General features: G+C 47.1%; 1 protein-coding gene and 1 non-coding gene across 2 annotated transcripts in view; both read left to right on the forward strand.

The window, feature by feature from the left end:
* Positions 1 to 5306: 5306 nt before the first annotated feature.
* Positions 5307 to 15255, forward strand: part of IL13RA1 (interleukin 13 receptor subunit alpha 1) — a 62349-nt gene continuing 52400 nt past the window's right edge. Inside the window, exons 1-2 of the mRNA XM_027089616.1 lie at positions 5307 to 5484; positions 12072 to 12211. Coding sequence (XP_026945417.1) covers positions 5406 to 5484; positions 12072 to 12211 — 219 coding nt within the window. The 5' untranslated portion in view covers positions 5307 to 5405. The remainder of the gene's footprint in view (positions 5485 to 12071; positions 12212 to 15255) is intronic.
* Positions 10434 to 10560, forward strand: LOC113611036 (small nucleolar RNA SNORA35). The gene has a single exon (XR_003429332.1). It is a non-coding gene; the product is annotated as a small nucleolar RNA SNORA35 (small nucleolar RNA).

Raw genomic sequence — 15255 nt, forward strand, 5'->3', positions numbered from 1 at the left:
CGCTGTCTTCCCTACAGCCACCCCAAATAAACTTATAACCTAAGTCAGAGCAGTGTGCTTGCATGCTGTACGCATGGCCTCCAGTCAGATTGCTGGCCCTAAGCTCCTCCTAGGTGGAAATCCTGGAGTCACCCTGGAGAGAGTCTCCGGCCTCCAGGAACGTAAATCCAGTGACGGAAATTGACTTGCACGCAAACCTCTGTATTATTTGCTATGGTAGAGAAATTTGTCCAGAGCTATGGGCACACGTATAGGAGGGAGTAAAGTATTTTGCATTTGGGGGTTAAAGAAGCTAAAAAAATAAGTGACATTTGAAGAATGGAAAAGCTTTCTGGACAACAGAACAGCAAGAGGAAAGGTCTGTAGTGAGAAAATACCAGAGGTGACAAACAAGTAGTAAGTAAGGGGAGTAGGCCAGGCCAGGGAGCTTAGGGCCCGTGCAGACAAGGAGGCACATGCCCTCTTGGTGAGGTGCCAGCCCTGTTTAGCGCCCTCTGACAGCTGGCACAGTGAAACGCCGGCCCAGTGTTAGCAGAACTTCTGGTTTCTTAAGAGAAGCTAAAGATCTGCGGTGTTATGCAAAATTGCCTGTTTATTTTTTTTCTTCATTTCTGGCATCTACATCTAAATAAATACAAACATGTTGTGAACCAAACAAAATTGCCTGCAAGGGACATTCAGCCTGAAGGTGGCCAGCAGCTAGGAGGGCTAGAGCTCCCAGTGACCTGGGGAGTCTGGCTGGACATAAAGCTGGGAAGAGTTTGGGGAATCAGTCACGAAGAAACAAGCCTGCAGGCAAAGGAGTTGGGACTGCCTTTTGTGGCATTTGAGGGGAGGGGGTGTCACTGAAGAAGCTTAAGCTGGGAGTGAAATGGTCAGATTTTCACACTGGGAAGGTCTGTCTCCTGGAGGGTGGATTTGAAGACCATTGTGATCTATAAGGGCAAGACGATAAGGACCTGAACAGAAAAGTGGAGGTGAGGAGGGGGAAAGGGTAGATCTGAGAGATGTTTTCCCGGCTAAGTGACCTCATGGCTAATTGGTGGGGTGGGCAGACTATGTACACTAGATACAGGGAAGGGAGGTGTCAAGGATAAGTTTTAGCATTAACCTCTCACTGATTTTTGGTGGGCATGAGGACAGTGGCTGGGTAGGGATAAAGTACAAAAGAGAACAAAGTACGCTAGCTCAGAATTTCTCAATTATTGTCATTTTGTGCCGGGGAAGTCTGTTCTGGGGGATCATCCTGTGCATTGTTGGATGTTTTGCAGCATCCTTGGCCTCTACCCACTAGATCCCTCAAGTTGTGACCGCCAAAAATATCTCCAGACTTTGCTTCCCCTGCAGAGGCAAAATCGCCCCTGTTTGGGAACCATCTCTAGTGTCAGGAGGGAAATTCCCTGTTTGCTACTTCCCTTTTTTCTTTGCATTGCAGTGGCGCTGAGGGTCTGTTCTGGTTTCGCTTAGTAAAAGGTAGAAGACCATTTGTGAGATTTTTTCCTAAGGAGCCAGAATTCTTGACTAAGCCCTTGGTCTGTGTTGGGGTCTGTGTCCTTTTTTTTTTTAATTTAATTTATTTTTGGCTGCATTGGGACTTCATTGCTGCGCACGGGCTTTCTCTAGTTGCGGCGAGCGGGGGCTACTCTTCATTGCAGTGCGCGGGCTTCTCACTGTGGTGGCTTCTCTTGTTGCGGAGCACGGGCTCTAGGCATGTGGGCTTCGGTAGTTGTAGCACGTGGGCTCAGTAGTTGTGGCTCGCGGGCTCTAGAGCCCAGGCTCAGTAGTTGTGGCGCACGGGCTTAGTTGCTCCGCGGCATGTGGGATCTTCCCAGACCAGGGCTTGAACCCGTGTCCCCTGCATTGGCAGGCGGATTCTTAACCACTGCACCATGAGGGAAGCCCGGGTCTGTGTCCTTTATGAACTCAGCAGGGGGCGTCTCGCTGGCTGGAAGGAGATCTGACTTTGGAAAGGGGGACATCATTCTCTCCCCCCAGATACTTTCTTGTTTGTGCCCCTTTCTAACTCCATTTACAGAAAAGAAGAAAGCCTTAGTGAGAAGGGTAAAGATCAAGAAAGCCAACTGGATGCACCAGTCAGCCCAGAACTCAAGCCACGACCAGCCAAAGTGAAAAGAACTGCAACTGGGAATCTCACACCCAAGTCATCAGGGCTCAATGGATTAAAGGTTAAACCTAAACTTGATGTTGACTCATCAGGACTTTGATTACACAAAGCCAAAATGAGAGTTTTTTGTTTATTGCAGTTCCTGGAAAGCCTTGCATCTGTCTTCATCTTCTTGTATGCGGGGGCAGTGGCCTAACTCAATCAAGATGTTCTTTGAGTAAAAGTACACAGAGATTACAAATAAAAGCTTGATGTTGAAGAAACAGCATTCCTAACCCTCGCCTAGCCCTACAAAAAAAAATTCTTTTTTTCAAATGTTGCATGACGTTTAGGGTCTACAGGAAATGGAACTGACTATAAGAGTCTTACCCAAACAAAACAAAACAAAACAAAACAAAACAAACAAAAAAAAGAGTCTTACCCATGACAGCAGGCCAGGACTGTCGAGGCCATGCCACCACGCTTGGTTTTTTTCCCTCACAATGTGCACACTTTCAGGGCCTTTTCTGAAGGCTAATGACAAGTCATGACCCTTATTTTTCTAATCGTTTGCAGCCATTACTGTTCATTTCATTAAGGACTTGCTCAGTCTATGCCAGGCGGTGCCCACGATGGCACTCAGCCAGTCCCCAGGGGCTCCTGTTCCAACTGGAGACTTCTTAAAAGGCAGATGACATAATCATTTTGGAAACATCATTATAAACTTATTATATAATGTTTATAGCAAATGTCAACAAATGTATGTGTGTGGTGATGGGGAAGGGGAGGTCTTAGGTTAGAGAGTGGCTAGTCTATTTGTGGGGCGACTTAGAAATAATAGTAATCTCTCAGTTCTGCTGGATTCAATAGTTTACACAGTGTTTTCATAAACATTATTTTGTTCGGTAATATACACAGGCAAGGATTCATTCTGAACTTTGGAGTGCAAGACTCAATATCTCAAAATTCAGCTCGGGCAGGCCTGCCCTCTGGAAGCCTCTCCTGCCTCTGCCCTCCCATAGGTTGTCCCTTCTTTGTGGCCCACAGTTCCCTGTTCTTGACCTTATGATCGCCCCTCACACTGGCTGCAGCTCTTTGTTGGCAGGGCCTGCTTTTAATGAGTGTCTACTGCAGTTTCTAGAAGGACAATAATATTTATTGAACTTGAGGGCCTTAATTCCAAGAGTGAGGCCTTTGTTTCGGATAGGTTAAACATCCCCAGGCTCTTTGAGTAGGGTCTAGACTAGGTGTATTATCTGCAATTTTATTGCTATATTTTTTGCAAAAGATTTCAGGTGTGTCCATTGGCTTAATTCAACTCAAATACACCCTAGTTAGTGGGTCTCATCATCCATCCAGACATGACACTGTTTTGGGGGGATAGTGCCAGAATAATCCCCCCCAATGGTGTACATGACCTAATCCCAGACAACTGTGCATATGTTTGTTACCTTATATGGCACAAGTGACGTTGTAGGTGTGATTACATCAAGGATTTTTCAAACTTCATTTTCATTGGAGGACAGTTGCTTTACAACGTTGTGTTAGTTCCAGGTGTACAGCAGAGTGCATCAGTTATACATATACGTGTATCCACTCTTTTTAAGATTCTTTTCCCATATAGGTCATTACAGAGTATTGAGTAGAGTTCCCTGTGCTATACAGTAGGTTCTTATTAGTTATTAATCAAGGATTTTGAGATAGGGAGATTATCATGGATTATCTGGTAGGTCCAAATCTATTTTTTTCCTTTAAAAAAATTTTTTTTAATTTATTTTTCGCTGCATCAGGTCTTAGTTGCGGCATGAGGGATCTTCGCCACGCACGCGGGCTTCTCTCTAGTTGAGGTGCTTGAACTCAGTAGTTGTGGCGCGCAGCCTTAGTTGCCCCGCAGGCATGTGGGATCTTAGTTCCCCGACCAGGGATCGAACTTGCGTCCCCTGCACTGGAAGGCGGACTCTTTACCATCGGACCACCAGGGAAATCCCCCACCCCCCAATTTTTAAAAATTTGTACACAATTTTAAAAGGTTACACTCCGTTTACAGCTATTACAGAATATTGGCTATACTCCCCGTGTTGTAGAATACATCCTTATAGCCTATCTACACCCAGTAGTTTGTACCTCCCACTCCCCCACCCCTGTATGGCCCCTCCAACCACTAGTTCCTTCTCTATATCTGGTAGGTCCAATCAAATCATAAGGGTTTTTATAAATGTAAAAGGAAGGCAGGAAGGTCAGAGTATGTGACGAGGGAAGCAGAGGTCTGAGCGGTACAGGAACGAGCCAGGGAATGTAGGCAGTCTCTAGAAGCTGGAAAAGGCGAGGAATAGATTCTCCCTTAGAACCTCCAGAAGGAACGCAGCTCTGCCTACACCTAGATATTAGCCCAGGGAGACTTCTGACTTCCAGAACTCTAATATAATACAGCTGGGTTGTTTTAAGTCACTAAATTTGTGGTAATTTGTTACAGCAGGCACAGGAAACTAAAGGGTTCCCGTTTTCCTCCACCCTCAGCGTCATTAATCTTCATAGTCACCCACTTTGAACATATTCAATGTGTATCCTTCCCGCTCACCTTCCGTCTCTCAATATATATCTATCAAAAAGAAAGATGAAAAAAGTTCTTTGTGAGCTTTGAAAAATCGAAGTACATAGTATGGCACTGTCCCTCATATTTAGAATTTTTCTTTTTTTCTTCGACTCAACATTATGTCTCACCAGCTTTCAAATATACCTTTTGTCCCGTTGACAAAGCACACTCCCGCCAAGTCCCCTCCTTGGTCTTCCAAGTCCTCCCTGTGAGGTCAGGCCTGGGTTTACTAACCCCGGGGTCAGAATTTAGGAAACAAGGACTCAGGCCAACGACTGGAAGCCTCGTCTCCAGACTCCCAGGGTAAGGCTCCTGCCCCGAGACCGCCCGGGCCCGGTGCCCGGCAGGGCACAGCCCGGGGCCTGTCCGAGGCTCAGCCAGGCTGCACAGTCCGCACCGAGCCGGGGCGGGGGGGCCGCGCCGCAACAAGGTCAGGGAAGTTCTGTCTGGCCCGCGATCGGACTCCGGGGGCGCGGTGGCGGCTCGGCTGCCGCGGGGCCAGACGTCAGGCCGCGGGAGCCGCGGGCGCCCCGCCCCTCTGCCCTCGCTGACCGCCTGGGGTTACCTGCGGCCTGTGGGCGGGGCGGCTCTTCCAGTCTGCGCCGGCCCCCGGCCGCCAGGGCGGCGGAGCCGGGAAGTGGGAGAGGGGGCGAAGGAGGCGGAGACTGCAGCGGCTGCAGCCCGGCCGGGCTCCGAGCGAGGGACTGCATGGAGCGGCCGGCGCGGCTCTGCGGGCTGTGGGCGCTGCTGCTCTGCGCCGGCGGCGGCGGGGTGGCCGCGCCCGCGGGTGAGTGCGGCCGCCGGGGCCCGGGGCGGCGGGGGTCGCGGCCGAGAGGCCAGCAGGGGCGCTCCGGGGGCGCCGCGGCGGGGGTGGGCGCCGGGGGCCGTCCCCACGACGCCCCGCGCCCGCGGCCGCCGCCGCCTCCCTCGCCCGGCTAGAGGTGGGGGAACCGGAGCGGCCGGGTTTTTCCGGATCCCGGGCGGCAGGGGCGGTGGCGGGGCCGGAGGACGACGACTTGTCGCCGCACTTCCCTCGGTCGTCGGGAAGCGCCGAGCCTAGCGCCGGGGCCGAAACGAGTCCGTGGCATCGGAGGGCCGCGGGGTCGGGAGCCGGAATGTCGCCGGTGCCCCCGGGAGGGGATGAGGGGCCGGGAGGCCGCGGGGACGGCAAGCTAGGTCTGGGCGAGCTGGGACGCGCCGGGGCTTCTTGCGCGGCCGGTCCAGCGAGGGGGTGGGAGTCGGAGGGAACCTCTAAAGCTCCTAGTCCCTGTAGGAAAAGGACGTGAGGGTCGCGGCCACCTCTGGCGTCCAAGAAATCCGGTGGGAATCTCGGAGCAGCATCCACGTGGATGCCTTTTTTTCCTTTTCCTTTATTAACCTTTATATTTTGGAATAATTTTCGATTGACAGAAAAGTTGCAAAGACAGTATAGAGAGTTCTCGTATACCCCTCACCCTGGTGCGGCAATTTAAATTAATCAACCAGAGTTACTGTGAAAAGTTGAGGGCTAATGAATTCCTCACGGCCAGCTTTTGCCATGAGCGGCCTAATGGACATTTTTGGTGACGATAGTATAACTTCAAATTCTAGCCCCAAATTCGATAGGTTTTATTGTCACATTGACACAAACGCCCACAATTTGTTTATTGCATTTTCAGCCAGTGTGTTGTGCTTTGAAACCCAAGTTGAAATGTTGATTAGGAAACCTCGATAGCCTCTATTGATTCAGTCAACAAAACGTATGCACAGTCTCCTCTGTGCTGGACAGTGTTCTAGGGGCAGAGAGTGGAGCCGTGAGCAAAACAGGTCAAGTCCCTGCCCTTTGGAGTTTATATGCTGTTGGCAGTCAGAGGAAGGGGCCGGGGGCGGGGGGGGGGGAGTAAAATATAAGGTATGTCGGATGGCGATAAGTACTATGGAGAAAAACAAAGCAGGGAAGGGGTTTGCCATTGTAAATAGGGTGGAGTAGGAAGACCTCCACTGAAAAGGTGGCATTTGAGTAGAGACTTGAGGGAGGTTTGAAGTTTGACAGTCAATGATTCAAGTGCCTGCCTTGTTTAGTACTGAGCCAGGCTCTGTAGGTTGGCTTAGAACCTTAGAGTATACTGCGTAATCGTTGCCCCCAGTTCACTTGGGGGGATCTGATTCCCATAATCATATGGGGCAGCTGCAGTCCAAAGAAGGGAGGGGGGTCACCCATCTCATTAGTCTCCTGATTTTCACAGTGCTACTCTAACCCCCTCCCTCCTACAGATTTCCTCCCCCCACGCACCTGGAACAACAAACAGCTGGCCTTCTAGTAATACTGGCAACCCCCAACTTAATCAGTTTTGTCACAGAAGTTCATTAGTAACTTGGTTACTTAGAAATAGAAAAACTTTTTTCCCATTGGAAATATTGATAGAATTGCATGGTTAAAGAAAAAAAAAGAAAGAAAAAAAACAGTCAGGGGACTTGAGTTTTAGCGGGCTGACATTTCCCAGGTGTGGGACTTCAGGGCTTGTCATTTCCCCTCACACAGCAGCTTTCTCATCTGTGACAGGAGGTTGAACTCCGTAAGTTTTAAGGGCTCTTCCAGCGCTAATCTTTTGAGTGTTTATAAAAGATTAGGTTACCAGCTTAGTTTAGTCTGTTTAGATTGGTAGCCCACATTGTGGCATGTCTTAATAACAGCTAGCACTTATATAGTGTTTACTCTGCCGGGCAGCGTTCTAAGTTTTCCACTTGAACTATTTCATTTAATTTTTACACAAAACCCTCCTGTAGGTGCTGTTTTAGTCCTGTTTTGTATGTGAGGAAGCTGAGGCACAGCAAGGCCCAGAGCTCTCGTAGGTGATAGAGTGGAGGAGCTTGGCTTCCGACCCTGGCAGCCTGGTTCCAGAGGCCGTGCCCCTACCACTGTATTCAGTGCCTCTCTCTGCAGAATTGAAGGGAGTCCTTGGCTGGGAGAGGAGCTGGGCCCCTCCCAGAGTAGCAGGGCAGGACCGGTTGGCACCCATGCAAGTATGTACAGGCCATTGGTATGAAGCGAATGATCATGTATTGGAGACTTGCTTTATAATAGCCAGACTGTGTAGTCCAAACAGTAAGTACTGTAGGCGTTCAGAAGAGGGGAAACTGAGGGCTGGGAGTGTCATGGAAGAGCTAAAGTTTGAGCTAGACTTTTAGGGTGGGTGACATTTGAGTAGGTGGAGGAGAAGTTATTCCCAGTTGGGGGGAATAGCAGCTACAGAGGCCCAGAGGTAAGGGTGAGGGTGCCCTTTTGTGCTCAGCGAGGAGCCCAGCTTGGCAGGAGGGTGCATTGGCAAAATCAGTCCAGGCAGAAGGGCTTCATTTGCCCTTGAAGCTCAGTGGGGCGCAGCGTGAGGGAAATGACACTGGAGGAGAAGCCAGCAGGGAGACTTGACTGAGTGTGGGGAATCACTGGAGTGCGAAGCGACGCAGGGATCTAGGGTTGGAGGTGGCCACTAGAAAGATGTGCTGTGCACGCCTTCTGTCCAGGCCCGTGCCTTACTGCTGTATGTCTGCCTGGCTCACGGGGCCCAGCAGAGCGCATTAGTGTGATTGGGATGATTGAGAGAGGTGTTACAGGACTTCCCTGGTGGCGCAGTGGTTAAGAATCCACCTGCCAATGCAGGGGGCATGGGTTCGAGCCCTGGTCCGGGAAGATCCCACATGCCGTGGAGCAACTAAGCCCACGCGCCACAACTACTGATCCTGCGCTCTAGAGCCCACGAGCCACAACTACTGAGTCGGTGTGCCACAACTACTGAAGCCCGTGTGCCTAGAGCCTGTGCTCTGCAACAAGAGAAGCCCCCGCTCGCTGCAAGTAGAGAAAGCCCACGCGCAGCAATGAAGAGCCAGTGCAGCCAAAAATAAATAAATACATAAATTTATTTTTTAAAAAAGTGTTGCAAAAAGCTCTGAAAGAGGTTGATGACTGAGTAGATGTAAAGGAAGGAGATGAATGACTCATGTATAACTCTTGTGATTTCCTTGACTTTTCCCGAAATATGGATGCTTCTGCCAGCTCCTGTGATTGAACAAGAGAGAGCAAAAAGTTTTAGTTAAGTAACATGCCTTATTATTAGAAAGAGCATTGATCATGTTGATTCATAATTCGAATGGGATCTTGTGCTAGATGTCCACACAGACTCACTTGAGGTTTGACGTTTAGTTGAGGGAGCTACTTGAGTCCCTCTCTCTTTCCCACTCCCCTTTCTGGTGAGTGATCAACCCCTAAGAAATGGTTAGAATTAGATGCTTAAGGAAAGCTTATCAGGCAGAGAAGCTTGTGTCTCTAAGGCCACGGACACATATCAATTCCAGAGAAAACCAAAGCAACTGTTTAGAACTGTTTCGTCTCTTCAAAAAGAAAGAAAGCAGACAGCACACATTTACACAGCACTTGTTCTGTGCCAGGCACTCTTCTGAGTTCTTTTTTATCTGTATTAACTCATTTAATCCTCATAATAACCCTTTTTCATTAGTTTACTATTATCATCCTCACATTATAGATGCAGACACTGAGGCAGAGAGAGGTTAAGTAACCTGGCAGCTGGTGTGTAGCAGAGCTGGCATATGAGCTCAGGCAGTAGGGCTCCAGAGTCCGTGCTCTTAATCACTACACTACGCTGAAATGATGTGTCTTACAGATGAGGAGCTGTTACAGACTTTTACAAGAAGCACAGGTCTCCACTTATTTATGTGTCTGGATGTATTATACCCACATACATATATTCAGATATATTTAAACATTTGGAGATTGTATCGCAAGAGGGAGGAGGTATGGGGATATATGTTTATGTATAGCTGATTCACTTTGTTATACAGCATCAACTAAAACAGCGCTGTAAAGCAATTATACTCCAATAAAGATGTTAAAAAAGTAAAAATTAAAAAAAGAGTTTCTGTGAGCATGTGTGCTTTTGAAAGTATAGGAAGTAGAAAAATCTTAAGAGAAATGGAAGGAACCATTAGGGGGGAAAAAAAGGATGGCAGATAGCCACAAGTAGCCTAAAATGCAAACCTGTTAGAAGATCTGACTAAAGGATGCTTCAGAACAGATGGGGGAAAATGAAATCCGTTTGAGAGATTGGAAATAGGGCCGGCTATTGTTCTATTAAAATACTGAGGTTCAAAAATAGATTTAAAAAGGTCTTAGACTACCTTGAAAATTGGGGTATGATTTAAGCAAACCATAAATAGGTAATATTTTTATTGTTAGGGCTTTAATTTTTGTGTGGGAGTGGGAGGTTTGTGGGAAGGCAGAGTGTCAGGAAGTGCTAAGCCAGCTATCCTGGACTTTTGCTCTAGTGTGTTTCTGGAAACTGCACAGTAAGGGAGATAATCCTAAAGTAAATTGTAATCTTCAGTAGGAACAAAGTTTTCATTAGAGACTCTATACCTGATAAACAATTTGCCTTCAAAAATATCATTGACGTGGGCTTCCCTGGTGGTGCAGTGGTTGAGAGTCCACCTGCCGATGCAGGGCACACCGGTTCGTGCCCCGGTCTGGGAAGATCCCACATGCCGCGGAGCGGCTGGGCCCGTGAGCCATGGCCGCTGAGCCTGCGCGTCCGGAGCCTGTGCTCCGCAACGGGAGAGGCCGCAACAGTGAGAGGCCCGCGTACGGTAAAAATAAATAAATAAATAAAAAATATCATTGACGTGATGTTCGAAAGGCCAAACTGGAATAGCTATACACTCCTGTAATCACTTAAAATCCTAACTTAAAATCACTGTCGCCTGAGCCATTGGTGCTCCTGGCACTGGCTGGGTTTTAATGCAGTGCAATAGGACCCCCCTGCTTCCACAAGGACTTGGCCTGCTGTGGCCTCCTCCTCCCCACGGTTGGGCCTTTGGTCTACCTTTCAGAAAGCCTAATGGTAGTTGAGTTAGGAAAGGCGGAATGAATATTGAGAGTTCAGGGTCTGTGCAGGCTGCTGTGTATAAACCTGACTTAGGGGGGAATCCCACCTCTGTAGTGCCTGTGGGGTTGATGTTTTGGGACAAATGGTGTTTTTTGTTCAGTTAAAGAGGAAGGTAATGGCATAAATACTGCGGATTATGTAAGAGGCCCAGAGCACTCCAAAGTGTTGGCATAGAGTATAAAATAGAACTACTGATTGATAAATTAATAAAACTGTAGTCCTTAAGTAATTAATAATGATTAAGTTTGCCACTTTAGACAATTTGGGGGGATTGTTTTTAAAATTAGTTTAATAAACTTTATAAATTTCGACTTACAGAAAATTTGCAAAGATAGGACAGAGGAGCCCTCATCCAGTTTCCGTGGGACGATTTTGGCCTCAGGAGAAGTTCTCAGGAAAGTTTGAAATGGTGTTTCCTTTCCCTCCTCCATATGTACTTCCCTGCATTTGGCAGAAGCATGAAAACTCCTATCCCCGATCCTAAAGCTGGGTCCAGGATAACAGAGCCAGTAAATATTTGGTGGAGACAGTGGTGGGTTTTCTCAAAATGAAACACATTTTTTAAGACACTGGTTCACAGTTTCTCCTCTTTTCGTCCCTCTTCAGATTTGTCAAAGCTACAGTTCCAGTTGTTTAGTGTCAGACCTCAGGGGAGCAACAGGGTTGTTAGATCTCTTTCTCAGTACTTCTTTGGAAAAGTTATAAGAACAATTGCCAGGTCACGTTAGCAAGCACGATTAAAGATGAGCCACTTAAACTGACTTGCAGAACTGCTGGGATTGAACTGTCTGCATTGAATGGGCCTGAGCGCGCAGTGTAGGGGACCCCAAATACCCACCGGAGGAAAACTTGGACATTTAAGAATATACTCTCCTCTGTGTTCACACCATAGCAAGTGGTTAAGAATGCGGCCTGGGGGACTTCCCTGGTGGTGCAGTGGTTGAGAGTCCGCCTGCCGATGCAGGGGACACGGGTTCGTGCCCCGGTCCGGGAGGATCCCACATGCCGCGGAGCGGCTGGGCCCATGGGCCGTGGCCGCTGGGCCTGCGCATCCGGAGCCTGTGCTCCGCAACGGGAGAGGCCACAACAGTGAGAGGCCCGCGTACCGCAAAAAAAAAAAAAAAAAAAAAAAAGAATGCGGCCTGGGAGCCACACTTTCTGGGTTTGCATCTCAGCTCTGCCATTGACTGGCCGTGGGATATGGGGCCAGTGATTCAATGTCCCTGTGCCTCAGTCGCCTCATCTTTACATGAGGCTGAGAGTCCCTGTCTCATAAGGTTGTGGAGAGTACTTAGAATGCTGCCTGGCTCAATAAATGTTAGCTCTTGATAACTCAGTTTTCTGATTCTTGGTCTCCAGGACTTGGAGGAATGGATTAAATTAACCACTGAAAACACTGGCTGCTGTGGATAAATGTATTTCTTGTGCTTGATTTGAACAGAAACTCAGCCACCTGTGACGAATTTGAGTGTGTCTGTTGAAAACCTCTGCACAGTCACATGGACATGGAATCCTCCTGAGGGAGCCAGCCCGAATTGTAGTCTAAAGTATTTTAGTCATTTTGGCAACAAACAAGATAAGGTAAGTTTTCTGGAACATATTGCATTGATAAGGTAAAGTGAACCCTGTGAGTTGGAGCTAAGAATAAGTCAAATTCTAATCTTACTTCAAAGTGGGATTTTTATTTTTGAGTTGTGTCCAAATGTTTTAACTGGGAAAATTATGGAAACAACTGTTGACAAAATTGAACATTAGAAAATATTTGCCAATCAAATACAATTGAGATTATTACTCTTTTAGGAAATACTAGGCACTCAATAAATAATTAATTATGTTAAAGTTGGTTCCTGTAGGCACCCAGTGAATAATTAATTATGTTAACATTGGTTTCTGTGTTGCTGCCTGAAGGCTTGTATTTATATAGCACTTTCCATTCCTCAGGGAATTTTCAAATTTACCATCTCACTAATCCCATGCACAGATAGATATGCAAGAACTATGTGATGCAAAAGTAAATGGCCATATGGAAAATGAAAACATAAGATGTCAGTGGCAGGTGGGGTTGACCAGACAGTTCCCTGATGCTTGAGGAAAGATGAGAGAAACTTTCAGCCTTTCCAGTCGGATGTGTGACCGATTTAAGTGAATTTTTGTTAACAAGATTGGATAATTTCGGATTCTTTATGATAGTCTTATTCAATGGAAGTTCCTTTTGAGCCTTATTGGTTTGTAGCCCCTGCTAATTGACAGGTTCCTCAAAGCATCATATCGTCTGTTCAAAACTGTTTTATATCTTTATACAGTCCTTGGGTTCTGCATCTGTGGATTCAGCCAACTGCAGATGGAAAATATTAGGGAAAAAGAATTCCAGGAAATTCCAAAAAAGGAAAACTTGAATGCCTCGTAGTGGCAACTATTTACATATCATTTACGTCGCGCTAGGTATTATAAGTAATTTAGAGATGATGTAAAGTATAGGAGAGGACGTGCCTAGGTCATATGCAAACACTACACCATTTTAATTAAAGACTCGAGCATCCATGCATTTTGGTGTCAGTGGTGGGTCCTGGAACCAATGCCCCTCGGGTATAAGAGGGATGACTGTATCTTCTTTCAGTGTATGGGTGGGGGAGGTGGAGGATGTTTGGGGTTGAATTTGTCCTGGATTTCGAGAAGGCCAATGAGAAGTTGTTATTAATGACAGTACTTTGGCTCAGTGAACTGTGGAATCACCATGTTCGAGCAGTTTGGTGGCAGGAAGAGTCTGGAGAACTAGTTAGTGCACCATTCAGCTAGCTCAGTGGGCTGGGGTAAATTCCTTAACCTCTGTGAGCCTTCATTTCCTCATGTGTAAAGTGTGGCTCTACTCACGTCTCTGGCTTGCTGGTCCACCAAAAATAATGTATGGGAAACTTAATGAAGTGCGGGTGGAATGGGCTCTTCCTCTAGAGGGAAACTTGCTAATCTGCCTTCCTGCTTTCCTGCAGAGGTGTTAATTATAGTTTAGGTGTTGATTGATAAGGAATTGAGGCTGGTCAGAAATATTTGTGTTTTAAAAGAGGTCCTCCAAATGCAGAAGCCTGTGAAACTCTGGTAGGCCAGTTCCCCTTTTCACACTGTTGGCTTCCTCTTGTTCCTAAGGAGGGGCCTTAGACAGTTGGAGTCTTAGTGGCAACTTTTGGTAGTTCAGCCTTGAGAAATTCCAGGAAAGACCCTTTAGTGCGTCACCTAAGTATCTAACTGAAACCCCCAGGAGAGGTCACCATCTTTCTAACATGTCCTTATTCATTAGCCCGTCAACCGCACTCAAGGATCAGTCAGATAGACATGCTGATATGCTAGTGTAGAAATGGGGCTAATTCCTCGGTATAGTTACAGAAATTTAGACTTGAAAGTAACTTTAGGAGGCAGTGGAATCAGATAGAATTGGGTTTGAAATTTTGTCTCTTTCCCTTTCAAGTTTTGTGGCCGTAGGCAAGTCATTTAACCTATCTGAGCCTGAGCCTCCATTTCCTTGTTTGTAGAATGCTGGGGGGAAAGGCTAGTAAAAGTACCTACCTCATATGAATGGTGTGTGTTTGTTAAAGGAGATAATGTTTGTGATACACCTGGCACAGAGTTAGTGTTCAATAATTGTTAGCTTTTATTATTATTACTGTTGTTAGATTCAACCATATGAAATTGTTGCCTTCATAGGTCATATTATATGGTTCAACCTAATATTATCGTTTAAACTTGGTCCCTCCGTTTTGCCCCTGAAGAGACCAGATGGAGACCATAAAGGGTGGCCGCTGCCTAAGGCCTGCTCCTTTATTCCAGCCATTTGACAGCTTTGAAGGCTGCCAATGTGGCAGTTGTGATAAACACAGATTATTCTTTCCAGTCAGTGATGGGGGATTTCCTGTCTGGACCTTTTTGAAGTTTACAATCCTGAGACTCAGAATCAATGGGAGGAGTGGTTTTCCTTCCCTCTTTCTGTCCTTTGGACACAGCATTAATGTCATCAGACCACACCGGGGTGTATATATGCTTTGAAGCATGTTGAAGCAGTGGCATTATGATAGTTTGTACATGTTACAGGACTTTTATGACCGTCTAACAGTCCCAAATTGCTAAATGAGGTAAATCCTTGAGGTCATTTTCAATCTTCAGATTGGAGGACCATTAAGATGAGAGATATGGAATCATAGATGATTTTTTTTTTTTTCAGTACGCAGGCCTTTCACTGCTGTGGCCTCTCCCGTTGCGGAGCACAGGCTCCGGACGCGCAGGCTCAGCGGCCGTGGCTCACGGGCCCAGCCGCTCCGCGGCATGTGGAATCTTCCCGGACCGGGGCACGAACCCGCGTCCCCTGAATCGGCAGGCAGACTCTCAACCACTGCGCCACCAGGGAAGCCCCATAGATGATTAAAAAAAAAAATTCAATACAAGACTAGCTTAAGTGGCTGCCCTTCACCATTGTTTTAGCAATGTGTAATCTGGCAATTAGAAGAAGGATCTGGCATCAGATTTTAGATCTCTTTCATCACCAAGAGATAAGCAAGTCTTACTAGGTGAATAAATTAAAAGGATGTTGTTCTGTCTAGGCATCCAAAGAGACTGAAGCTGAAGCTGACTCCCCTTTC

The sequence above is a fragment of the Aethalodelphis obliquidens genome, unplaced genomic scaffold, assembly GCF_003676395.1.
Source record: "Aethalodelphis obliquidens isolate GAN/ISIS:26980383/991018 unplaced genomic scaffold, ASM367639v1 scaffold66, whole genome shotgun sequence".
NCBI lineage: Eukaryota > Metazoa > Chordata > Mammalia > Artiodactyla > Delphinidae > Aethalodelphis > Aethalodelphis obliquidens.